At 43.7% G+C, this 26,937-nt stretch overlaps 1 protein-coding gene and 1 long non-coding RNA gene across 2 annotated transcripts; one reads left to right on the forward strand and one right to left on the reverse strand.

Moving 5' to 3' along the window:
• Positions 1-1,570: 1,570 nt before the first annotated feature.
• idi1 (isopentenyl-diphosphate delta isomerase 1) lies at positions 1,571-15,633 on the reverse strand. Its single transcript, XM_041183313.1, has 5 exons — positions 15,110-15,633; positions 13,891-14,060; positions 8,100-8,192; positions 6,037-6,167; positions 1,571-2,185 (listed from the first exon to the last, which is right to left on the reverse strand). The coding sequence occupies exons 1-5, from the start codon at positions 15,220-15,222 to the stop codon at positions 1,868-1,870; spliced, it is 825 nt and encodes a 274-aa protein (XP_041039247.1). The 5' UTR covers positions 15,223-15,633; the 3' UTR covers positions 1,571-1,867.
• Positions 2,124-5,583, forward strand: LOC121275723. The gene is made up of 2 exons (XR_005942556.1): positions 2,124-2,217; positions 4,985-5,583. It is a non-coding gene; the product is annotated as an uncharacterized LOC121275723 (long non-coding RNA).
• Positions 15,634-26,937: the final 11,304 nt, after the last annotated feature.

Here is a 26,937-nt window from a genome sequence, read left to right on the forward strand (position 1 = left end):
ATTTACCAGCACTTGGCCCATAGCCTTGAATATTATGACGCGCCAAGTACTTATCCAGGTACTTTTTAAAGGATGTGAGGCAACCTGCCTCCACCACCCTTCCAGGCAGTGCATTCCAGACCGTCATCACCCTCTGGTTAAAGTTTTTCCTCACATCTCTCTAAACCTCCTGCCCCTCATCTTGAACTTATGCCCCCTTGTGATTGACCCTTCAACTAAGGGGAACAGCTGCTCCCTGTCCATGCCACTCATAATCTTGTACACCTCAATCAGGTCGCCCCTCAGTCTTCTCTGCTTTAATGAAAACAACCCAAGTCTATCCAACCTCTCTTCATAACTTAAATGATTCAGCCCAGGCAACATCCTGGTGAATCTCTGCACCCCCTCCAGCACAATCACATCCTTCCTATAATGTGGCGACGAGAACTGCACACACTACTCCAGCCACTAAAGCTGCCTTCTGTCAACACCCTCTGTCTCCTACAACTAAGCCAATTTCGAATCCACCTTATCAAATAACCCTGTATCCCATGTGCATTTGCCTTCTTTATAAGTCTCCCATGTGGGACCTTGTCAAAGACTTTGCTGAAATCCATATAAACTACATCAACTGCACTACCCTCATCTACACACCTGGTCAACTCCCCAAAAAATTCAATCAAATTTGTTACGCCAGTGTAACAAAAATATACAATGGATTTGCACAAATATGCTCAATTCTGCAGGAATTAAATATATTATAGTTAGCTCATTAAAGGAAGTAACTTGGCACAACTCCATATCCTCCAAAAAATGATATGGATTAGAGGCAAAGGATGAAAACCAACTCAGCTGGCTGCAAGGGTCCTGCATGAAATGCATTGGTCTCAGCCCACTCTGGGTGAACTGGATGTGCAGTAAAAGCTGTCCTTAATTTTGTATTCTTTAACAAGCACAATAATGGTGGCAAGTGGAAGTATTTACTGGTGCAAGTAAAGGAAGTTGTATTGAACTTTACTTGGTAGTTGACTATACCATGCCTCACCTGGCAATGTTTACTTCTGGCATTAGGTGTTTGAACCAAAAAAATATTTTTTGCCCCATTTCTGTGGTTGCTTTGATATGCACGGCGGTAATTCATTAGTGCATGGACTTCGTTGCACTCAGGTTTGATAACTGTTTCCATTCTATTATTAAGTACAGTTTCATAGTTTTTTTTAAACAGTATGAAAGTGTTTTTCTCAAGTGACAAGTGAGAAAATAATTCAAATGGTGATTCTTGATGTTCCATTACAGTTAATTGATAAATGTATATATTTAAACAGTGAACTTCATGTAGGGATAATACCTAGCGAAAAAAATTGGACATCAAAATACAACCTTAGCATAAGATTTGTCTATTTCTACTGGTTGAAAAATAAATATTGGTCTGGAAGTAGTTAGGAAAAAAAAGGTCAGTTCTAAGTTGACTGTACAGAATTACAAAGGCTTAAATATATCAGCCTCCAGTCTCCAACCATGGCCCATGAAATCACCCAGTGGACAATGTTGTCATTGAGGGGAGGAACAGCAGTGTTAGTAAACTTCAAAATAATGTTTGCCTAAATGGCACTAGTTTAATGTTATTTACATTCAGATGGTTTTTAAACAGAAGTTTGAGAGAAAAATAAAATCAGTAATCACTATTTCACATGTAACATTGTACAAATAATAAAACAAGCCCATTTTGAGAAGCATTTCCCCATCTTCAGTTGGGCTGCTTACTGGAAATTTTTAATTCGAACATCCATTTTCTTGACATTACTTTGCAAATAGATTATAGTAAAAGTTTTAACTTATGCAAGGTTAGTTCTTTTAAAGACAGTTGCTCCACTCAATCAAAAGCATTCTACATTCGGTGAATTTTCTCATGATTTATGAACTGCTTCAGGTTATGTAGACTGTCCCACCACGTGAATAGAAACTTCTCAGCAATAAGTTTGAACCATGGTGTGATTTTCACTTCGTTGTTCTCTGCCTTTTCCAACAGGTTCTTGAGTTCGTCTTTAGTCACATAGCAGTGACTTTGTATCTCATTGGGGTCAGGTTTCAAAGTTACATCCTTCTGTATGAAAATTATGTAATCAATTTCATGTTCTCCCCAGATCCCATCAGACTGAGCCTTGTAGTGAATGCGAGTCACGTAGTTCATCTCTTCCAGAGGAACCTGGCATCAAAAAAAGTTAAATATGGGAAAAGGTATTAAATTCTTCCATAATCCTAAACCATGTTAAGAGGGTATATCTAAACTAAGTCTGCGGACTCATTGATCCTTATTCCCAGGCTTTGTGCTTTCAAAGTTAATTCAAAGCCGGAAACGTATATTTTGTGCAATATTCCTCCTGAAGCAAAGTGAAGTTACACTCTACAGCAGCACAGCCTGTTCATTTAGGTAAATTCAGGAAAGCTTTATGAACTCGCATCAAATGAGTTACTATGCAAAATGTCTGCAAAACCACCTCAAAGCTAGTCATTACCATATACAGAAACAAGAGCATCAAGCGGATAAATTTGACTGACAATTCAATATACTTTACTCCTAGTAACGTGAATGATTACAATTAGAAAAAGGAACTGCCGAATATGGAGTCCTTAACTAAGCATGAAAAAGTGCAAATTCTATTCTTTATTTTTTTCCACAGGGTATGCACATTGATGGCTAGGCCAGTATTGATTGCCCATCCCCAATTGCCCTCCTCTGCAAGAAAATGAAGGAAAAAAAAAAACAATTCTGACGTCAGTACACATAGTTAGCATATGAGGGCGGTGAAGGAAAAAAACTGTCCATCATAGAGTGGTATACATCTGGACCATACTGTGATGATAAAGCAAAACACTGCCGATACTGGAAATCTGAAATAAAAACACAAAATGCTGGAAAAACTCAGCAGGTCTGACAGCATCTATGGAGAGAGAAACAGAGTTAATGTTTCAAGTCCATATGACTACTTCAGAGCTCGAAACGCTAGCATCTGTGGAGAGAGAAACAGTTGTCAGACCTGCTGAATTTTCCCGTCTCGTAATGATTTCATATAGTGTTGTTTCTACCCACCTCATCTTTGATTCATAAATCCCTGTCTCTTGTGCCAAATGAAACTATGCTGGTATTTATACCCTGCATGAGTTTCTTCACTCGTCATCTACCTTTAGGTCTCAACAATATTGCTTTTGGAGGACCCAATCCAGTGTTATAAAAATTCCATAGATCCCTTGCAATTTTTACTGTATAAAAATTACAGAATGAAACATTCTGCTTAAGTGTGAAACTTGCTGAAAGGATCCTGTCAGGTAATAATCAGCAGCAATTTCCCAAAACAGAAAATTATTTGGCTCACCATATATGCTGCAAGCTCCAGGCTCACTTCCCATTGCCCAATATATACTTAAGGTTCATTTTCATGCCTGTCCACACCACAAGCCCACAGTGGTGTCAGGCAGTTTGATCAGCCACTGGTGCCTTCCCCAGCTCTGTAAACACCTGCTACAGATAAGTAGCACTAAGCTGTATAAAGAACACAAGATGAACCCTCAGTCAAACTAACAGTCACTGACACTGGTTAATTTTCAGCTTGTTACCCCATGAAATGAACGACTCCACCGACCTATTGCACAGCTTACCAGCAGGCAGAAGTGCAGCCATTGCATGCCATGAGAAGAAACTGCTGCCAATTGTCATTAAAGATCGAGGGGTGGAGAGAGGTTGTGGTGGCTCCTCTCCAACATAAGCAGCAGTGTAAAAGTGCACAATTTAATGAACTGTACACCTGGGTTTTTAATTGCATAATGAAATTGAAAAATTTCATGCTTCAAGAATGCCGATTTGGAAAACCCCTTGAAACTTCGGACATTTTAGGGAGGGCCACAGACTCACAGCTGAGAATCCCTGGTATACTTCAAGGCAGTATATCTGTTTATTCCCTTTTTACGTGCTTGTCCTTTGAAAGCATCCAAACTTCATCTGAACCACATTCTAACTTCTGCGTAAGGAAATTTCACCCCATTTTCCTGTTGGATATCTGAACAATTCTTCTTTATGGCTCCTAGTTTAGGCTTCTCCCATAAGTGGAAACATTACCTCCATGTCTAGCCTGTATAGCCTATTGATAATTTAAAAGATCTGAAGAAAGTCTTCCCTTTTATAAAGGCACACGGACACAAACGCCATTTCAAAGAATAAGCAGTTTTTGAAGGCATCCTTATCATAGTATGACTGGTGAACTTAACTGCAGAATGTATACATCATACATAGAGCTTATTACATTCGGTTTCCTGTAGACTTATGTGATGTGATTGTGATTAGCTTGTGATTGTGGTGCGTCTTTTACCAACAGTTGGTGTCACACAGAGCAAGGTTATAATGCTAAAACCAGATCAAATTAAAAAATTACACTCAGTGCTTTTAATATAGAAAATCGTCCCAAGATGCTTTGATGACAGGTCATTTCACGGTTACCCACTGATTTCAGTGAGTGAAGGGGCAGGTGAGATGACAGTCCTATCAACTGACAGGAGTCAATTCTGTGTAGTTTACACGACAAGCAGTACAGATCTAACTGCTATGTGTGTCAAGTATTTAAAGCTATTAAATCAGTCAGGTAACTTACACTGAAACACCAATTAGTTTCAGAAACACTGCTATATTTAACAGTAAGCATTTACAAATCAGTTGTATTTAGTTTCCAATAGCAGAATCCATTTTATACAAGAAAAAGTTACAAGCTGCATAGGGACTATAGGGTTAGCAGTCTTGCTTATTAGAAACAAAAACAGAATTACCTGGAAAAACTCAGCAGGTCTGGCAGCATCATTATTACAGTGTCACAAATGTTTAATTGCAGTTATAGATTTTTAAGAACAACTTTTAAAAGGTTTAAATGGAAATTAAAGCCCTTTCCAAAATGGAAGTATGGACGGACATCCTGGCACCTTTGTGTTTGTTCAAACCTCATCATACTTTTATCTACAGAGCTGGTTGAGTAATTAAAATGCAAAGATTCCTTCAGGCATGGCCACCGAATCTTCTAAAATGTGTGAAAACCCCTTGGCTTCTGAGAAAACAGGAGGCAAAAAAGGGACTTCAATGAATTAACATCTTTGTCTGGAGGAACAATGATTCATCCAAATTAACTTCACAGCCATTTTGTTTTGACTGTGAAAGCCATTTTGTGCAGAACTCGCAGGAAAAACTCAAGAGACAATATGAGAGGGTACATGTCCAAGGGAGAACAAAGAGAAATGTATCCAGAAATAAACTCTGGCTCTGCTGAGAAGAATCTAAACAATCTTCCTGTGCTGTAACCACAGAACTGGTGAGGAAGAAACTTCTCTCCCCCAAAACCTGCTGAGTCCACCTGAAGAGACAAATACTGACTAATGCACTACAAAAGCCATCACAGCTGCTGAACAAAACGCTTCACTCCAGACAACCAACACTTCAACTGCAAGCTACAGGCCTGCAACAATATCTTAAAAGGACTGTGCTGAATTTCATCTTTAAGAGTATTTTTTAACCTTCGTTGCATTTAATCTTTGCATGTATTCAATTAATAAATTGTTTTTACTTAAGTAGATGATGGTAATTTTGTAATAAACAAACCTTTATTTTGTCTAAGACAAAAGCTTTACTGCTGGTTAATTTTAAATTGAATCACTTGGAAATTAAAAAGGGAGCTACATACAAATTCTTAGCTCATGGACCACTTTGAGGAAGTATCTTTTACGTGGCCATGACCATAGTCTTTAACGTTTGAGACTTGACCCAATTAGTTCTGATGCTTAACAGAAACAAAAATACCTGGAAAAACTCAGCAGGTCTGGCAGCATCGGCGGAGAAGAACAAAGTTGACATTTCGAGTCCTCATGACCCTTCAACTTTGTTCTTCTCCGCCAATGCTGCCAGACCTGTTGAGTTTTTCCAGGTATTTCTGTTTTTGTTTTGGATTTCCAGCATCCGCAGTTTTTTTGTTTTTATCTTATTATTTTAGTTCTGATGCTTACTCAATATCGAAGATTTCTCACCTGTTGAACAGGTATTCCAAACTCCTCTTTTAACCTGCGCTGGGCAGCTTGTCTGACACCAATAGCATCTTTCTCCTCTGTTTCTGTTGCAGTGTTGAGAGGGTGACTACAGCAAGTGTTTGTAAAACAACCTAAAAAACACATCCTTTTAAAATAATAATACATTTGAATATATTGTTATCCCAAGATTGAAATAAACACAAGTTCCTACTTCCATGTTGACTGGCTGACAGCCACCCCCTCAACCTTCAATTACTCCAATTTAGTACAAACCACATCCCCTATCCCACTGACCCCATTTGCCTGTCAAGTGGAAGGGAGGGGGGAAGAGACTTGCAGCTTTCACCCACTGTGGCGGAACAGAATGGGTTAATGGTCTGCAGAGAAACGCAGACGCTTCCAGTAGTGGCATCGTGCACTATTTACCGGTAAAAAAAAAGGGAGGGACACACTCAACAATCTTCACATAAAACATTACATTAAATCCTTTGTACTGGTATTTATATCTGGAAAAAGAAATGAATGATTGCACAAAACCAAAAAAAAAGTTATAAATAAAATTTACATCAGCCTTGGTCAGTGGTAGCATTCACCCCTCATCAAGCCTCATTCAATCCAGGCAGAGATAGTGTACTGCTGAGGGAGGGCTAGTTTATCAGCACTGTGATACAGTTACATCAACAAAAGATGGTAGTGTTCACACTGGTACACATCCGGATCCAGCAGGCATGTTAGGGAAGGATGGAAAGTGGAGAATGATTTATTCTGTCTTCCAGATTTACTGCACAGAATTGAAAGAGAGAATCAATCATCCTTAACCCTATTGCCAGTCAGAGTCCAGGCTGATTTCTCTATATTTCATCATCCAGACATGATACTTGGACAATCTCCAGAAAATAGAGAGAGGGGGACAGTCAGAACGGTGCAGCACAGGAAGAGGCTATCATGCCTATGCTGAGTCCCATTCACCATAGGTCTACAAAATTTTCCCTTTTAATTATTTATCCAATTCACTTTTGAAAGTTATTACTGATTTGGCTTCCACTGCCTTTTCAGGTGGTGCTTTCCAGATCAATTTGCTGCGTAAAAAGTCATTTCATCTCATCCTTGTTCTTTTTTCAATTACCTTTTACCCCTGAAATGCTTTGCAAGTTCCCCTCGTGTTCCACTCTCACCCAGTATTTTTAGTGTCTTTGTTTGCTGACAGAACACACCATTTGCCAGTATACTGGGTGAAGGCTGCAGCATTGCTCCACTGCAGAATCCACAGGGACGATGGGAAGTTGAGGTACAAATAGGCTATGATCTAGTTGAATAGCTTACTCCCATTCCTAACTTCCCATGCTTCATATTTCCCCACTTCCTTCATTCAATCACATCCAAGCATAGAACAGGTTTGCAGGGCTGAAAGGCCTATTCCTGTACACTTAAACATAAAGACTAACATCATTATGGTGCCTTTCGTGACCTCAACTTGCCAAAGTGTTTTAAAGCCAAGATAAAAACTTTTGAAGTGTAGTCACTGTTTAATGCAGGAAGGGACAGCTAATTTGCACACAGCAAGCTCCCACAACAAACATAATGACTAGATAATCTGATTTTGTGATGTTGATTGATGGATAAATATTGATCAGGACACTAGGGATAACTCTCCAGTTCTCCTTCAAAATTCTGCCTTAGGATCTTTTACATCCACCTGAGAGGGCAGATGGGATGTTGGTTTAAAAACTCAAGCGAAAGACGGTATCTCTGGGCAGTACAGCACTTCATCAGTACTGCACCAGAATGTCAGTCTTCATTTTTTTTCGCTCATGTCCTAGAGTGGGACTTGAAACCAGAGCCTTCTGAATCGAGGGGGTGGGGAAGGGGTGATGCGGGGGAGAGCAAGAGTGCGACCAACTGAGTCATGGCTGACATTTGGATTAAAATAAACCAAAGCCCTAGAAATCCTTGTGATCGAAAGTAAAATAAACAAGGGTCAGGGATTTTCTTTGCCAATGAGCAGGGATCTTAAAGACAATAATTTTGTCTTGGTAAACACAGCAAAATTAAATACTTTATACCTGGGAACGTGATCTTTGCATCAGATCTCTGTTGCAGCAGAAGTTTCCCCTCATTATTGAAGATGAAGACACTGAAAGCTCTGTGCAGTAAGCCTGGAAAACCAAAGATGTGTTATCCTTAACCTTTTCACTTTAGTAACTAGTTCCAGCACAGCCGAAAGCATCACCAAAACTTGTATTGACTTTTCCAGCAACTGCAGTTACAATCATTTAATATTACAAGGGAGTAGCTTTAAAGAAAATAGGAGTGTAAATAATTAATCCCAACAGTTAACTGTCTATCTTTAAATATTTGGGAAAAAGTGGGTGTACAAGATTTAATACTTGGAGCTAAATTTGCAGACTTATATCCTATTATAAACTATTCTTCTGCTAATGAGCTGGGATCTTAAAGACAAAATAATTTTGACCCACAATAATCCTTTTTTATAATTACGATGGTCTGTGCAATTGTAAATTTTCTTCTCTTGTTCCTGTCAAGTTTCAAACACCCACACATCTAACACCCGCACCATTGAAGTCATGATTGTCTCCCCTCCCCCTCATTGTTGCCAGGTCGTCAGACTTCTTGGCACCAGCCAATCAACTTCTTCCTGAATGAGCTCGTTTGTTCACTTGTTAACTTTAAGGAATCAAGATCCGATGCTCAGAAGGGTTATGAAGCTCTTTTCACCCAGTCATCAACAAAAGTTAGAGGGGAAAGATGGAGATGGATCCCAAAACCGTGTGTGTGGTGAGAGAGGGGCCGCTGGAAACCTATCTTACAGACATAAGCACGTTCCAAAAACAGAATTACCTGGAAAAACTCAGCAGGTCTGGCAGCATCGGCGGAGAAGAAAAGAGTTGACGTTTCGAGTCCTCATGACCCTTCGACAGAACTTGAGTTCGAGTCCAAGAAAGAGTTGAAATATAAGCTGGTTTAAGGTGTGGGGGGGGCGGAAGAGAGAGAGAGAGAGAGAAGTGGAGGGGGTGGTGTGGTTGTAGGGACAAACAAGCTTAAACCAGCTTATATTTCAACTCTTTCTTGGACTCGAACTCAAGTTCTGTCGAAGGGTCATGAGGACTCGAAACGTCAACTCTTTACTTCTCCGCCGATGCTGCCAGACCTGCTGAGTTTTTCCAGGTAATTCTGTTTTTGTTTTGGATTTCCAGCATCCGCAGTTTTTTTGTTTTTAAGCACGTTCCAATCCTTTTCTGATCTTGAGTAAGGTGCAGCATATGGGATCTGCTGGACACCAAGGTGATCCAGAGTGAACACATCTGTCGTAAGTGTTTGCACCTTGAGGAACTTCGGATCCGAGTTAAGGAGCTGGAGTCCGAGCTGCAGGCATTGCGTCGCATCAGGGAGGCAGAAAGAGTTACTTGGGCACTTTGGTCCAGAAGGTGATCACACCCCTCAGATTAGGTAATTCTTTGGTTTGTGATCAGGGACAGGAGGGTGTGACTGCAGGTGAGGCAGGTATGTGGACCCAGGGGGCAGTGTTCGAGGAGCCTCAGCTCCTGCAATTGTCCAATAGAATGTCCAGAGTTAACAGGTTGTGTGGACGAGAGCAGGGACTGCAGGGAGGATGAGCGAACTGACCACGACACCATTACCATTCAAGTGAGGGGAGGAAATAGGAACATGGTAGTGGTAGGGTACAGTATAATTAGAGGGGGTAGATACTGTTCTCTACAGCCGTGAGCATGAGTCCTGAAGGCTGTGTTGGTTGCCTGGTACCAGGGTTAAGGACATCTCCTCAGGCTGAAGGGGAACTCGGGAGTCAGTGGGGAGGCATCCAGTTGTCAACATCCACATTGGTACCAATGACATTGAGGAGGACTAGAAGGGAGGTTCTGTTGAAAGAATTTGAACAGTTAGGAGCCAGATTAAAAAGCAGAACCTCCAAGGTAGCAATCTCGGGATTACTACCTGAGCCATGGGAAAATTGGCAAAAGGTAAATAAAGTCAAGGAGTTAAATGTGTGACTCAAAAGATTGGTGTGGGAGGAATGGGTTTCAGTTCATGGGGCACTGGCACCAGTACTAGGGTAGAAGAGAGCTGCTCTGGTGGGACGGGCTTCACCTGAATTGTGCTGGGGCTAGTGTCCTGGCGAATCGAATATCTAGGGCTGTAGAGAAGGCTTTAAACTAAATAGATAGGTGTGTGGGGGAGGGGGGGGCACGGCGGTGGTTCTGGAGAGGGGATACGTAGGCTTACAAAGCAAAAGGATTGGCAGCATTGCAGGGCAGCTATTTAGGCAATGAGACCCAGAGTGTGACAGGAAGGGACAGCGTGTCCAAACAAAAAAAAACAGCAGCAAATAGGGTCCGGTGGGGGTGGTGGTGGTGGGGAATGATAAAAAGGCAAAATGCCTCTTTACTTAAATGCACAAAGTATTTGGAACAAAATTAATGAATTAACGGCACAAATAGAGATTAGTGGGTATGATCTTATAGCCATTACGGAGACATGGTTACAAGGAGATCAAGGCTGGCGTATGTGACTTTTCAAGAGGGCAGGCAGGATGGTATGGATGGTGGGGTAGCCTTGTTAGTAAGAGATGGAATAAGTATGATAACAAGAAATGATCTTAGATCAGAAGATGTGGAATCCCTATGGGTGGAGGCAAGAATTAACAGGAGGAAGACGACACTGGTGGGAGTAGTCTATAGGCCCCTTAACAGTGGCTATGCTGTATGTCAGAATAAAGCAGGAAATTATGAGGACATGTAAAAAGGCAGTACATTAATCATGGGTGACTTTAATCTTCATGTAGATTGGGAAAAATCAAATTGGCAGAGGTAACCATGAGCAAGATTTCAGAGTGTATTCAAGAGTTTCCTAGAACAACATGTTGTGGATTCAACCAGGGATCAGGCTATTTGGATCAGTTAATGTGTAATGAGGCAGGCTTAATAAATGATTTCAGAGTAAAAGATCCACTAGGAAACAGTGACCATACGGTTGAATTTAATATTCAGTTTGCGAATGAGAAACTTGGGTCGGAAACAACTGTGCTGAATTTAAAAAAGAGTAATTACAACGGAATGAGGGCAGAGTTGGCTGGAGTGGACTGGGAAAGGAGTTTAGCAGAAAAGACGGTTGATGAATAATGGCAGACATTTAAGAAAATAGTTCATGACTCACAACAAAGATATATCCCAGTGAGGAAGGAGGATTCTAGGAAGGGGATAAACCAAACATGATTAACCAAAGAAGTTAAGGATTGTATCAAATTGAAAGAAAAAACATACAACGTGGCAAAGGTTAGTGGTAAGCCAGAGGATTGAGAAAGTTTTTTTCTAAAGCAAATGACAAAAAAGAAAAGAAACTTTGAGGGTAAGCTAGCAAGTAATATAAAAACAGACAGTAAGAGCTTCTTTAAATATATAAATAGGAAGAGAGAGGCCAATGTGAACATGGGCCCCTCAGAGAATGAGGCTGGGGAAATAAGAATGGGGTAACCAGTAAATGGTAGAATAGTTGAATAAATGCTTTGCACAGTCTTCACAGTAGAAGACACTAATGGCATTTCAAAAGTACTAAATAATCAAGGGACAAAAGTGAGGGGGGGGGGTGGGGGGGAAGGAGGAATTAAATACAATAACTATCACTAGACAGAAAAGTACTAGGGAAACTAGTACTAAAGGCCGATAAGTCCCCTGGACCTGATGGGTTGCATCCTGGGATATTAAAGGAAGTAGCTACAGAGATAGTGGATGCACTGGTAGTAACCTTCCAAGAATCCTTAGATTCTGAAATGCCCCAGAGGATTAGAAAATGGCCAGTGTAACACCCTTATTCAAAATGAGAGGGAGACAAAACAGATAACTATAGGCCAGTTAGCTTAACATCCGTCATTGGGAAACTGTTAGAGCTTATTATAAAAGGATGTAATAGAGCATTTAGAAACGCATAATATAATCAAGCAGAGTCAGCATGGCTTCATGAAGGAGAGATCATGCCTGACAAATTTATTAGAATTTTTTGAAGAAGTAACTAGTAGGATAAATAAAGGGGAACCAGTAGGTGTAATATATTTGGATTTCCAAAAGGCGTTAAGGTACCACACAAGGCTACTTAAAAGATAAGAGCCCATGGTGTTGGGAGTAGTATATTAGCATGGATAGAGAATTGGCTAACTAATAGAAGACAAGGAGTTGGGATAAGGGGATCATTTTCAGGATGACAATCTGTTACTAGTGGAGTGCCACAGGGATCAGTGCTGGGGACACAATTCTATATATTAATGACTTGGATGAGGGAAATGAATGTACTATCACCAAGCTTGCGATGACATAAAAAATAGGTGGGAAAACAAGTGGCGAGGGTGACAAAAAGAATCTACAGAGCGATATAGACAGGTTAATTGACTGGGCAAAAATTTGGCAGATGGAATATAATGTGGGAAAATGAGATTATGCACTTTGGCAGGAAGAATAGAGCAGCTGGATATTATTTAAATAGAGAAAGACTGCAGGAAGATGCTGCAGAGGGATTTGGGGGTCCTCATGCATGAATCACAAAAAAACTAGCATACTAGTTCAGCAGGTAATAGGCAAGGCAAATGGAATGTTGGCCTTTATTTCAAAGGGAATGGGGCATAAAAATAGGGAAGTCTTGCTAAAACTATACAGGGCACTAGTTGGACCACACCTAGAATACTGTGAACAGTTTTGGTCCCCTTATCTAAAGGAAAGACATAATGGCATTGTAGGCAGTCCAGAGAAGGTTCATTAAGTTGATTCTGGGTATGGAGGGATTTTCTTATAATGATAGGTTGAGTAGATTGAGCCTGTACTCATTGGAGTTTAGAAGAATGAGAGGTGACCTTATTGAAACATATAAGATTCTTAGGGGGCTTGACAGAGTTGATGCTGAGAGGTTGTTTCCCCTTGTGGGAGAGTTTAGGACCAGAGGGCATAATCACAGAGTAAGGGATCGCCCATTTAAGACAGATGAGGAGGAATTTCTTCTCTCAGAGGGTAATTCTTTACCACAGAAGGCTGTAGAGGCTGGGTCATTACGTATATTCAAGGCTGAGATAGACAGATTTTTAATCATTAAGGGAATCAAAGATTATGGGGAAAAGGCAGGAAAGTGGAGTTAAGGATTATAAGATCAACCATGACCTCATTGAATGGTGGAGACTTGATGGGCCCGAATGGCCTACTTCTGCTCCTACATCTTATGGTCTTAATTCACTAAAGGAGTGGTGATAGATGCCAGGGCTTTATTCTCATCATCTCACAACCACCTTCCTGGGGTGGGACACAATACTTTGTTCTTCATCCACATCCACTCTTAGAAAGAATAAGCACTCATTGTGAATATATTTCATAAACAAACAACTTGTTATTTTGCAAGAGTGCTAAAGACTTAAAAAGCCAAAATGTTACCAAAATACAGAATGGAATGATAAAAAAATGACCATCAAGACCAGCAAGTCTATGTCAGTGTTTTTCCTCCACACGGTTTCCATCTAGTCTCCCATTCTCCAGAGAACTCAATAAGAGATCCATTTTCTCTTACGGAAAAATAGCCTACTATTAAAATATTGACTTAACAGTTATGGTTATAAGAGCAAGATACACAACACAATCTTCATGATAGAGAGGGCCTGGGTGGGCAGGCATTTCATGAGCAAAATAGCTTCCAGGCTGCACTAGTCGTTGCCCTTCCCTGGAGGTCCAGGAAATGGCAAGACATGGAGAGATTAACCATCACTTAGTAACCTTATTAAAATTTATGTTAAAACTGAAACCTGACACCTGAAATGCAAAATGGAACTGGAAATACTTCATTTACCTTTATTGATGTTCTGGTTAAGGTGGCAATTTTTCTTAGTGTCTGCCCCAATTCTTTTATCATTTTCATCAATCAGGATGCACATTTCAGCCAATAGCTGGACCTGCTTTTCATCCAGATTGTCCATGTTGATTTCTGGCATTGTTGCTATATTCCTACTTCCAATACACCTGATAATAAATACAGGAATAAATAAAGCTATGAAGAAGTGTACTTCAAGTGTTACATGACTCTAACAATTTCAACATGCATATATAAAACAATTGTTTCAAAATTTTACTGAAGAAATTAAGAAGTTTCATTGTATATATTAATTTTTGATTATCTCAATTCATCTAATGTTAAGTTTAGTTTCTTCTGTAGCAAATTCACTTCATGACAACACTAGAGACTGCACAAACCACTCAGAGAGAGAGAGAGAAAGTTTATAAAACGCTAAATGGCTACTTAAAGTCACAGTTATCCTCCTGGTAAGGGAACAACTTCTGGCTGGCCTAAAAGAGCTGCATACTCTGCCAGAAACTGCAGCCCACTGGTACACATTTATATTAGATTCCAGGAGACTGATGCTCATGAGCTAGCTCCCTTTTCCTGGCAGTATAAATCACAGACCTCATTTTTCTACTGGGAAGAAACATATTTCCAATCTAATCAGACTTCAAAAGATTCTAACTGCACAATCACAAGCAGCAAATAATGGCAAGTGGAGGCCAATGCAGCTGGGTTGAAAGTCATAACTCTAGAATTCAAGGAAGTTAAAGCAGAAGATAGTCACCAATAAATCCAATAGGGAAGCCAGGAGAATCTTCCTTAGAGAGAGTGGGGAGAAGATAGCACTCACTACCACAAGAATATTTAAATATTTCATGCATTTGAGATAAATAACACAGATAAGGAGAAAGCAAAATGAGGAATAATGAAAGGGGTTGCTGATGAGGTTAGACGAAGGATGAGTAGATGCCTATCTGATCGAGTTGGGCAGATTGGTCTGTACCTGTATTGTAAATATTTTGTATGAAACTACATACCAGGCATTCATTCAAATTACAGTCCATGCAAGTTTTGCCAATCCAGCCCACAAAAACAAGTAAAACCCCATAATTTACTCCTTTACTAGAAGTGAAGCAAGGGGGAAATCAGAGGCTTAAAATAAACTTGAGTCTGATGATTATGTGTTACTGTCGAAGTGGTCAACATGGAAAGATATCATGACACTTACCCGGAAAACAAGTGCGATAACAGATGGCCGCTCTCACAAGCTGGTACCACCGCTGATCGCCTGGACCACAGGCTCCCACTTTGCCGCGCATGCGCCAGCGCCGCCCGCAGCATCGTCCCAACCGACCTCAACCAACCGGCTTGTCGCCTTCAGCAATCTTTCGATGGGCCGGCCAATCAGCGGGAGGTGGTTCGAGAGTCTCCCGGGCGGTGCACAGGCGCGAGACGGGGGGGGTTTGCGTCGGGTTTGCGTCGGTTTTCCCCTCCCCACCAGCTGGCGGACTTGCGCACTGAGGCACTGGCACGCGCGCTGGAATGTTCCCCGGCGGATGTCCGCGTTCGAATCGAATCTGAAGACAGCTTCGTATCAAATCAATAAGGGGCGTGTTCTCAGCCTCTATCCAATTCAGCTCACGGCCCGAAACCACATCCTTCGCCGATCCTTTCCTTCGACTACCTTCCGTGGGGCAGCGCAAACAGCTCTTACACCCTGTTCCTCTTTATCGCATGCCTTTATGCCACCCTTCGCCTACGTACTGACGTTCCCCGTTTTACTGTGTCCCACCCACTGCGGAAACGTGATCTTTACGCCTGCTCTCATTTCCACCAGTTCCATTTTCCGCTTGCAATTATTTGAAGCGGCCCAAGAGTGCGGACGTTTAGCACTTTGCTTGGTGTGTTCCTATAGCTAACGTTCAGCCCAATGGCAATGCATTTAGATAGTTACGTTTCCGAACAACAATTAAGAAGCAAAAAGCAGGAACATTTGGAAATAGAAAAGACAGTTTCTGGACAACGAGCAGAATTGGCTTGTATGACCTCCTTGAGCCTGTGCTGCCACCCCATAAGAACATGGCTGATCTGATCTTGGTCTGAGTTCCATTTTTTCCGCCTGTTCCCCATATCCCTACAGTTCAATAATCTGGCCACTCCACCCTTGAATGCAACGCTGCAGCCTTCACTGCTCCCTAGAGTAGAGAACTCCAGCGATTAACGACTATAAAGAGGAAAAATTACTCTCCCAGTAGGCTGTTTACTTTCAGATTGGCACATATGCAGGATCAGAATACCAATATCGTTGAGGTAAAATCATCGAACTCAAATGCAGTCACCAAAACGATAGTACAATACAATGAGACAAAATGGCCCAGAGGCTCCCAGCCACCAGAGGGCGATAGGCGTGACCTTTAAATCTTCCTACGTCTTACTCTAAATCTATGTACCAGGCTTATGGGCCCCTCAACCAAATGGAATAGGGCCTTCCTATCCCCTCAATTTTATACACCAATTATGTCTCCCCTCAGCATTCTCAGTTCCGAACAAAATAACTTTTATGTATAAGGACAGAAGTCTTCAAGTGTTGACTGTCCTCTTTAGCTCTGAAGAAGAGTCATATGGATTCGAAACATGAACTCTTTCTCTCTCCACAGATGTTGCCAGACCTTTTGAGTTTTACAAGCATTTTCGGTTTTTATTTCAGATTTCCAGCATCTGCAGTATTTTGCCTTTAGTCTTCATCAGTGTGTCACAGTGAGAGTCTTGACTGAATTGGTTAGAAATGGTAGCCTACAGTGCTTGCTCCATGGTAGTCACATGACTATGGCCAGCCATGTAGTTTACTGGTATAATACTTAGTAAGATTGCAATTGCAAAATGCAAATATTCCCTGTTTCATAGTCAACAAAAGATCCAAACTTTTTCCTACTGGTGGCATAGTGGTATTTTCACTGGACTGCTAATCCAGAGACCCAGGGTAATACTCTGGGGATCCAGGTTTGAATCCCACCACGGCAGGTGGTGGAATTTGAATTCAATAAAAATCTGGAATTAAAAGTCTAATGATGACCAAGAAATGATTGTCATAAAAACCCATCTGGTTCACTAATGTCCATTAGGAAAGAAATCTGCTGTCCTCGCCTGGTCTGGCTTCCATGTGACTCCAGATCCACAGCAATGTGGTTGACTCTCAAATGCCCTCTGGCCTAGCAAGCCACTCAGTTGCATCAATCCGCTAAAAAGTCAATAACAGGGAACACAACTGGACAGACCACCTGACATCGACCGAGTCACTGGAAATGACAATGGTAAACCCAGACCTGCAAAGCCCTCAGGGGGCTTGTGCCAAAATTGGGAGAGCTGTCTCACAGGCTAGTCAAGCAACAGCCTGACATAGTCAGACTCATGGAATCACATCTTACAGATCATGTCCCAGACACCACACAAGTGACAGACAGAGCTTAGCGATTCCACAACAAATGGATCAGATCTAAGCTCTGCAGTCCTGCCACATCCAGCCGTGAATGGTGGTAGACAATTAAACAACTCACTGGAGAAGGAGGGTCCTCAAATATCCCCATCCTCAATGATGGGAGAGCCCAGCACATCAGTGCAAGAGATAAGGCTGAAGCATTTGCTACAATCTTCAGCCAGAAAGGTCAAGTGGATGAACCATCTTGGCCTCCGGAGGTCCCCTGCATCACAGATGCCAAACTTCAGTCAATTCGATTCACTCCATGTGATATCAAGAAACGGCTAAAGGCACTAGATACTGCAAAGGATGTGGGTCCCGACAATATTCCGGCAATAGTGCTGAAGACTTGTGTTCCAGAACTTGCTGCGCTCCTGAACTTGCCGCATCCCTAGCCAAGCTGTTCCAGTACAGCTACAACACTGGCATCTACCCAGCAATGTGGAAAATTACCCAGGTATACCCTGGACACCAAAAGCATTACAGCCCCATCAGTCCACCCAGCTCCTGATCTCATTACAGCCTTGGTTCAATGAGCTGAACTCCAGAGGTGAGATGAGAGTGACTGCCCTTGACATCAAAGCTGCATTTGACTGACTGTGGCATCAATCAGCCCTAGCAAAACTGGAGTCAATGGGGATAAGGGGGAAAACTCTCCACTGGTTGGTGTCATACCTAGCAATAAGGAAGATGGTTGTAATTGTTGGAGGTCAGTCATCTCAGGTTCACTGCAGGTGTTCCTCAGGTTAGTGTCCTCAGCCCAACTATCTTCAGCTGCTTCTTTAATGATCTTCCTTCCATTATAAGATCAGAAATGGGGATGTTCACTGATGATTGTATAATGTTCAGCACCATTCGCAACTCCTCAGATAATGAAGCAGTCCATGCCCAAATGCAGCAAGACCTGGATAACATCCAGGTTTTTGTCCATCTAGCTGATTCTGAGCATCCTCCAAGTGGCAAGTAACCTCCTCGTCTTGTCCCATAGTGATATTATGGCTTGCGCCATATTTAGCAACCCTCAGTCAACAAGGATGCTACATGGAGAGAGAGGAAGAGAATCCACATCATTGTTGTCATTATCACCATAGCCTTAGTGCGCCGTTGGCATTGTCTTGCTCCTTTTCTGGCTTCCTTCAAGCCTTCCTCAGTCCACATCTCAATTCATCTAATTTTTCTTCATCCACTTCACCCTCAATTTGTCCTTCAATTGTTGCCAGGGCAAGGCTATTGGGTTTTCATCCCCAGTGTCCATATTTGGCTATCAAACATACGAATTAGGGGCAGGAATAGGCCACTCAGCCCTTCGAGTCTGCTCCACCATTAAATTAGATCATGGCTGATCTGACTGTAACCTCAACTCCACATTCCTGCCTACTCTCATAACTTTTCATCCCTTTGCTTATCAAGAATCTATCTATCTCTGCCTTAAAAATATTCAAAGTCTCTGCTACCACTGCCTTTTGAAGAAGAGTTCCAAAGACTCAACTGTCTTAGAGAAAAAAAATTCTCCTCATCTCTGTCTTAAATGGGCGACACTTTATTATTAACAGTGGGCCCTTCTTCCACAAGATTCTTCCACAAGAATCAACACTCTCTTCACATCGACCCTTTCAAGACCCCTCAGGATCTTCCTCTAACTGTACTTAGTAACACTTTTGATTCCCGAACTTCTACTTTTGATCTAATCCACTCATTTGTCTTTCTGTCCATCTAGCTGCTTCTGAGCATCCTCCACCAAATCCACATTTCAAAAGCTGCTATCCTCCTCGCACCCTTTCTTCAGACTTTACTGTCACATCCAGGGTCTGCTGAAGGGTCATGAGGACTCAAAACGTCAACTCTTTTTTTCTCCGCCGATGCTGCCAGACCTGCTGAGTTTTTCCAGGTAATTCTGTTTTTGTACTTGAATTTGTATCTACCTCGGTGCTTCTAATCTTGACATTTCCATTGCTATTTAAAGCCATAGCCGCCTTTGCCTCATTTATGTTCAGTCCCAAAGACTCACGATGTCTTTTGACTGCTGAATTCTCAAGCTCTTCCTTTGTTCCAGCTATGAATGTGGTGTCGTCTGCATTCCAAATAGACTACATCAAATGCACTACCCTCATTGGCCCCCTCCTTGTTACCTCCTCAAAAAAAAAAATCATGTTATAAGTGTGAAGTGATTCATTTTGGTAGATAGAATTGGAAAAGGAAATATAAAATAAAATGTGCAATTCTAAAATGGGTGACGAGCAAACGGATATATGTGTACAAATCTTTGAAGGCGGCAGGGGTGGTTGAGAGTGGTTAACAAAGCATATGGGATCCTGGGCTTTATAATTAGGGGCATGGTACCTCGGGGGGGCATTATAAAACAAAATGTGATACTGAGCCACATATGGAGATGTTAGGTGAGATGACCAAAAGCTTGGTCAAAGAGACAGGTTTTATTGCGTGCCTTAAAGGAGGAAAGTGAGATAGATGGGAGAGTGCTGCAGGGAGGAAATTCCAGAACTTAGGGCTTAGGCAACTGAAGGTATGACCACCAATGATGGATTGATTAAAATTGGTCATGCTCAAGAGATCTGAATTAGATGATCATAGATATCTTAAAGGAATGTGGGGCTGGAGGAGATTACAGAGATAGGGAGCGGTGGAGCCATGGAACAATTTGAAAACAAGGGGATGAGAATTTTAAAATCAAGATGTTGCATGACTGGGATCCAATGTAGGTCAGGCATAAGGGAACGGGATTTAGTGCAAGCCTTAGCTTGGGTATAATTTTGTATGGCCTCAAGTTTATGGATGGTAGTATGTGGGAGACCAGCCAGGAGTGTGTTGGAAAAGTCAAGTCAAAAGGTAACAAAAGCACAAATGGCAGTTTCAGCAGTAGATGAGTTGAGACAAGGATGAAGTTGGGCAATATCGCAGAGGTAGAAATAGGCAATCTTAGTGATGGTGCGAATATGTGGTCAGTAGCTGATCTTGGGGTCGAATATAATACCAAGGCTGCGAACAAACTGGTTTAATATCAGAGTGTTGCAGGGAGAGGGATGGAGTTGGTAGCTAGGGAAAGGAGTTTTGAGCAGGGGCTGAATTTTTTTTTCTGGGGTCTTGGGTGTTATTGTTCACAATAACACTTGCCATGCGATAATTAACTATCAGTGACAATATTCATGAGAAACAGTTAATAAAATTAACAAGCTATTCTTTACAAGGTTAAAGAGAGAATGGATTTGAAAAGAAACGGTGAAGATTAATGGGGCAATGCTATCCATTTCTTTCTATGTCTAATGCACAAATATATCGGGCAGAATTTTGCCCTCTTTGGGTGGGCTCGGCGGGGGCAGCTGTCGAATCTGACTGCCGCCTGTGGTCGGGGCCCGATTTCATGCTGGTGGGCCAATTAAGGTCTGCCCAGTATGAAATACAGCTCATCACTGGCTGGGAAAGGCCAAGTCGGGGCAGGGGCCTGTTGGCCGCTGGGTCCAATGGCAACCCTGCAGCCTGTTTAAAAAAGACCCAGGCAGTCCCAGAAAGGCTGCCAGGGAAAGACATCTGTCTCCCGTTGCAAGGGTGGAGTTGAGTGCAAACGCCAGGCGGGAGAGCAGGTTGGGTGAGCACTTGGCCCCGCCCCCGTTTGTCTGACGAGTGCCTTGGTGGCTGCCAGAAGGGGCACCCTTGTCCCCAGAGATGGGAGAAGGAGGCCACCACACCTCACCAAGAGGGCATGGGAGGAGGTGGCAGCCCAGGTGAGCAGCCACGACGTGGTGCAGCGCACCTGGGTGCAGTGCTGGAAGCGCTTCAATGACCTGCTAAGCTCAGGAAGGGTGAGTATCTTGTTGGCATGGGCCAGTGTGTTGAATTGTTTTGGGCTGGCTATCCCCCCGTGCAGCTCAGCGGTGTTGGAGTCTGAGTGCCAGCTGTCAATGACACCGGCGCTGGCCAAGGGGCTGAGCCCTGGCTGCTCTGACTGAGTGCCTTGCGGCTCGAGGTCCACGACCTGGATGTGCCCTGCAAGGTGTTCCTCAGCTGGGGTTGGCCAGGCTGCAATGGCGCTGCAGGTAGAGAGTGGACTAATCAATGCTCCTCTGTCTTTTCAGGAGAAGACATCCCACAACAATATTGAGAGGTCATTGGCAGGCGGAGGACCCCCACGCCTCTTCTTCCACTCCCAGTATGAGCAGGAAGCCTTGGAGCTCGAGAGGCGCCATGCACCTCGGACAACCGGCCACGGTGAGGCTGGGGTGTCAGATGAAGTTAAGAATGCAGTGCACTGAGGTGAGAATTTCGGCTTGTGCAACCATTCTAGTGCAGTCTCTTCATTGATGGGAGCCTTGAACCTGGATTCCCCATTGATCATTGGAAGATGATGGCACCAGGATCCAGATCTCTGTTGTCTCACCAGGGTGCCTGGCATGCACACTGTCAGTGTAATGACTTTAACTAATGACATGCCCTTCTTCTCCCTTTTAGGTTCGCCAGCATGCACTCGCTCTCTGGACGTTGAAGGGCCACCCCTGACACTGGGGAATCACCATGCTCCCAAGCACCTGTGCCACACCCACTCTCTAAACCAGGCATCAGCACAGATGCCAGTGCCTTGGCAGGCATTAGTTTGGCAGCTAGTATCTCGGTGCACATTGGTGAGGGCACTTGAGGTGCAGGCAGAGGCAGAGGGTGCCCAGGCTGTCCGATCTATCAACCAATTCTCAATCCATGCCAGTAAATTATCCCTGATCCCATTTGCTTTAAATTTTGCCCATTAGCCTCTTATGTGGGACGTTATCAAAAGCCTTCTTGAAATCCAAATATACCACATCCACTGATTCTCCCTTATCTGTTCTACTAGTGACAAGTTACATTCTGCTAGTTACATTGTACTAGTTAGACTGTGTGGGAGGACCTGGTAGGGATCCAAGAGGGTATGGATGTCATGGTCTCCGTTGTGGAGGAGTCGCTGCAGAGTGTGAGCACTGCATTGACCCTCATGGCCAAGCGCAATGCCTCCTCCATGGAGAGGGTGGCAACTCTCATGGAGAGGCTACTCCAGGAACAGAACCAGGGGTTCCTGGGGCTGCACTCAGACCTGCCAGCCCTCAAACAGGCAATGAACTCAACTGGTGCCCATGTGTGAGATACATAGGGCACCCACTACCCCTGTTAGGTGCTTGTCCATCAATGGTGAGCAGGGAGGTCCACAGTGACCTCACGTTGGCACATGAGTTGCCTATCATCTCTGTGGGCTCCTCTCAGGGCACTCTGGATGACAGCAGCAGCTCCTGTGCTGCACTGTCAGTCACTATGGCATCCGATGAGATTGTGGCAACTGGGTAGATGCCAGCCGTAGCACTGGCTGCTCCCTCCCAGGTGGGGCCAGCACGGGCTCCACTGACTAGAGGACAACTGTCAAGGCCAACAAGACAGCAGAGTCAGCAGGCTGCCTCCAATGCCAGTGCCAACGAAGGAGGAGAACCTAGATGTAGCACCTGTAAATGTAATTTTAAAGCACCTTAAGCACAAGAGAGTCTGGTCATGGGTGATCTTTTGTTCCCCCATTTTGTTTCTCTTTTTTTAATGGTGTGACGACCAACACCGGTGTTTCTTCATTTAAGACTATGTGACTTCCAACATAAAATTACATTTGCATTTTTGTTATTGGCCTCAGTATTCTTCATTTATTTTGTAGGCTAGGGTATGCCAATATGTAATGTTGGACGTTGATGGCTCGAAACTTTATTGCACAAGCACTGAGTGTATCTTGGGGCCAAGAAAAGGGTCATTTCTGTGATCCAAAATGGAGGCAGCAGTCCTGGCATGAGGTGGTAGATCTTATTTGGCAGCCTAGCAGAAGGAGTGTTGGATCAAGGCACCCCAGGTGTCCCTGCCTCCCTGGAGGTTACTGAGGTTTGGCTCCATGCCCTCAGCGTTCTCCTCACCATACTCCTCTTCTGACTCACTACTGGATTCATCCTCTGTGGCCTGTGCAGGGCGTCAAGATCCTCTTCCTCCAGTGGGTCCCCCTTTGCCAGTGTCAGATTGTGGAGAGCACAGCATGCAACCACGATCAGTGACATCCGCTCTGGCTAATATTTCCCCTGAACGGTCCAGGCATCAGAAGCTCATCTCAAGAAGATCTATGGTTCTCTCTACCACTGCCCTTGTGGTGCCATGGCTCCTGCTGCAACACTCCTCCACCTCTGTTCTTGGGTGGCGGAGAGGCATCGTGAGCCACCTTGTCAAGGGATAGCCCTTGTCACCCAGAAGCCATCCTTCCAGTTGGCTGGAGCACTGAAGAGCCTCAGCACCTGGGAGTATCTGAGTATGTAGACATCATGGGAGCTGCCTGGGTACCTTGCACAGACTTGCAAAATTTGCATCCTGTGGTCACACACTATCTGCACGTTCATGGAGTGGAAGCCCTTCCTGTTGACGAAGGCATCCGGCTGACCTGCTGGCGCCTTAATGGTCACGTGTGCAGGCGATGGCACCCTGGATGCGGGGGAACCCAGCAATCGCTGCAAAGTCTCTGGCTCACTCAGCCTGGCTGGCCTTGTCTATATGGAAATGAATGAAAATCAATACCCGCCTGAACAGAGCTTCCATCACCAGCTTGACACAACTGCAAACAGCTGATTGGGAGACTCCACACAGATCCCCCACTGACCCCTGGAAAGAGCCTGAGGCATAGAAGTTGAGGGCCACTGTGACCTTCAGAGCCACTGGCATGGGGTGTCCACCCACACATTCGGAGATGATCTCAGGCCTGATCATCTGACAAAGGGAGATCATGGTTTCCCTTGAGAGGCGAAGCCTCCTTCGGGATAGCACCTCAGACATGTTGAGGTAGCTGCGTTTCCATTTGTAAACTCTGGCATCAGTGGTGTCTTCTGTGGCCCCATCCGCCTTGGGCTTCCTGCTGGCCCTGCGCCCCTTGTGTCTGCACCTGTCCTCCCACAGGTCCCTCCCCTGCAAGCTGCATAGGGACATGTGGCCTCCTCTCCCTTTTGCCCCTTTGTTCCTCCTCACAGGAGGTGCCTCCAGCGGAGACCACAATCCCCATCGCCAGGGTGAGGGAAGGCTGTCTGATACCTGGAAGTGTCCACACAGTCCGAATCCTCAGGGGGCCTGGAAGAAACCAATGAGTCCAGAAATGAAGCCTGGAAACGCTAAGAATAAAGCCCTGATCAGAGATTAAGCTGATAAGTAAACTGATAAGCCACCAGCAGCACCTCCAAAACTCCTCACTGCTCACATTGACAATGCTGCTGACCCTTCTTATCCTGCCCGTGGGTGAGGTTTTGCAAATTGTGGCCTGCCCGCCTACCCGTTTTGCCCGTGTGATGAGCGAAAAATCGCACAGGTAATGTTAAATCGCCATTAATTGGGTTGTCAAGGGCTTTAACTGGCCTGTTAATGGCTGGCGAGGCTCTGACTCCTGCATGTGCCCGCTGTGTGAAATGTCGCATGAGTGCATGATGATGTTGGGACGCTCGCCTGACATCATCGCACGTCATTTTACACTCAAGTGGGTCTGGCGCACGTCCTCCTGCTCAGCGAAAAATTCTGCCCATTATGTTTATTTGGACTTAATTGATTCAATGAACAGAGAAACTGACAAACTTATATTTAGGTACGGGAATCAAACTACTTACAGCACAGACATCAGATGTTTTGTGCATTAATAGGTATCAAAATTGATAGGGAGAGAGGGGAGGAAGGGATGGGAGGGATCTTTTAAAGCGATCAATGGTAGGTTGGCTCCCATTCTCCTTGGACCACCTCCCTCACAAAGAAAGAAACAACTTGCTTTCATATAGCATCTTTCATCATCTCAGTAAGTTCTAAAACAATTCACAACCAATTGAATACTTCTAAAGTGTATTCACTATTGTTTATTACACAAATGCAACAGAAAATGTGCATGCGAGCAAAATCATCAAACCAGAAATGAGATAAATGATCAATGCTTTGAACTAGTGATATTGCTTGGGGGATAATTTTGGCTTGCTCTTCTTCAAATAGTGCCATTAGAATCTTTTATGTCCACCTTGATAGTTTGCTCAGTCAGGGTCAGGGGGGATGAGAGGCTGGGGGCTGAAAACTTGTTTAGTGGTTTAGAAGTCAGTCTGTGACAAAATCCGTCTCTGTTGGAGGAAGCTGAGGGCCAAAAAAATTGTGATGGTCAGAATATTTTGGGTCTGGAGGGCTGGGGGTGAGGGAGGTGTTGTATTGGGGGAGGAAGATTTTGAGAGGGCTGATGCCACAAATCTTGTTCAGTGGCAGAGGGTAGGATTGTGGGTCAAAATCTTGTTCAAAGTGTTGGGGTGAATGATTTGTGGGTGCAGAAGCTGCTCAGTGGGTGGGGGGCAATAAGGTTGAAACCTATCAATGGGAAGGTTGACACCCAGAAACCAGCTCAGGAAGGGGAGGGAGCGGAGTTGGGAGTCATTTCTTCATTGGTGGTGAGGACACTGAGCACAAAATGGAGAATGGTTTCAAAGTCAAAAACTTGATTGTTGACTGGATGGGGTGGTGAGACGGTAGGTGGTGCATAAGGTATTGTGATTGCAGCCTATACACTTGAATATAGAGTTGGGAATTTGAGGGCTTATATTTGTTTGGGCAGGGTGTTGGGGGGATTGAGCTTGTAATGTTGGTTGGAAGGAGTTGAGGTGACAGTCTTGCAGGATTTGGGGGGAGTGCAATCGATTGAGGACTGAAATCTTATTTATTAGTGGTGATGGGTGGGTCAGAAAATGCTGTCCATAAAATTGGTGCATGGTGGACGGAGCAGGGCAGGGTGGGGCAGTGTAAAGAACATTTTTTTCCTTTGGACTATGACTTTAAGATTGGACTATGGCTTTAACAACTACCATGGCTGCAGTTTAAAAGAGATGTTCACTGGAGCAGGAAGAAGAAAATCTACAATGCTGCTATCTCCTGGAACAGTATGTGCCAGGTTTGGACAGAATGGTGCTGGAAAGGAGACTGGTTTAAGAGGGAACTGCCTAGCGATGGCATTTTGATTGACTCTGGACCAAGTGGCCAGGTTTTGTGTGAGGATAGTGCTATAGATCAGCTCCCAGCCTGAAAAGAGGAAAGACATAAGAACGTAAGAACTAAGAGCAGGAGTAAGCAATTCAGCCCCTTGAGCTGATCATGGCTGATCTCATTTCGGCCTCAACTCCAATTTCCCACCCTTTCCATTTCAACCCATTACTAATTAAAAATCTGTCTATCTCCTCCTTAAATTTATTCAGCGTCTCGGCATCCACTGCACTCTGAGGCAGTGAGTTCCACAGATTCAGGATCCTTTGAGAAAAGTAATTCCTCCTCATCTCTGATTTAAATCTACCACTCCTTAGACTAAAAGTATAGCCTCTCATTCTAGAATGCCCCATAAGGGGAAGCATTCACTCCATGTCTACTTTGTCCATCCCCTTTAGCATCTTATATACCTCAACTAGATCTCCTCTCATCCATCTAAACTCTAGCGAGTATAGGCCTAAACTGCTCAAACTCTCCTCATAAGACAAGACCCACATCTCTGGAATTAATCTAGTGAATCTCCTCTGAACTGCCTCCAATACAAC

The sequence above is a fragment of the Carcharodon carcharias genome, chromosome 3 (genome assembly GCF_017639515.1).
Source record: "Carcharodon carcharias isolate sCarCar2 chromosome 3, sCarCar2.pri, whole genome shotgun sequence".
NCBI classification, from domain to species: Eukaryota; Metazoa; Chordata; class Chondrichthyes; order Lamniformes; family Lamnidae; genus Carcharodon; species Carcharodon carcharias.

Coding starts and splice junctions, on each gene's coding strand:
- idi1 (XM_041183313.1), bottom strand. CDS start 15,222: ATGCTGCGGGCGGCGCTGGCGCATGCGCGGCAAAGTGGGAGCCTGTGG. Junction 6,168..8,099: donor TGCAAAGATCACGTTCCCAG/GTATAAAGTATT, acceptor TGTGTTTTTTAG/GTTGTTTTACAAACACTTGC. Junction 2,186..6,036: donor TTGGAATACCTGTTCAACAG/GTGAGAAATCTT, acceptor TTTTGATGCCAG/GTTCCTCTGGAAGAGATGAA.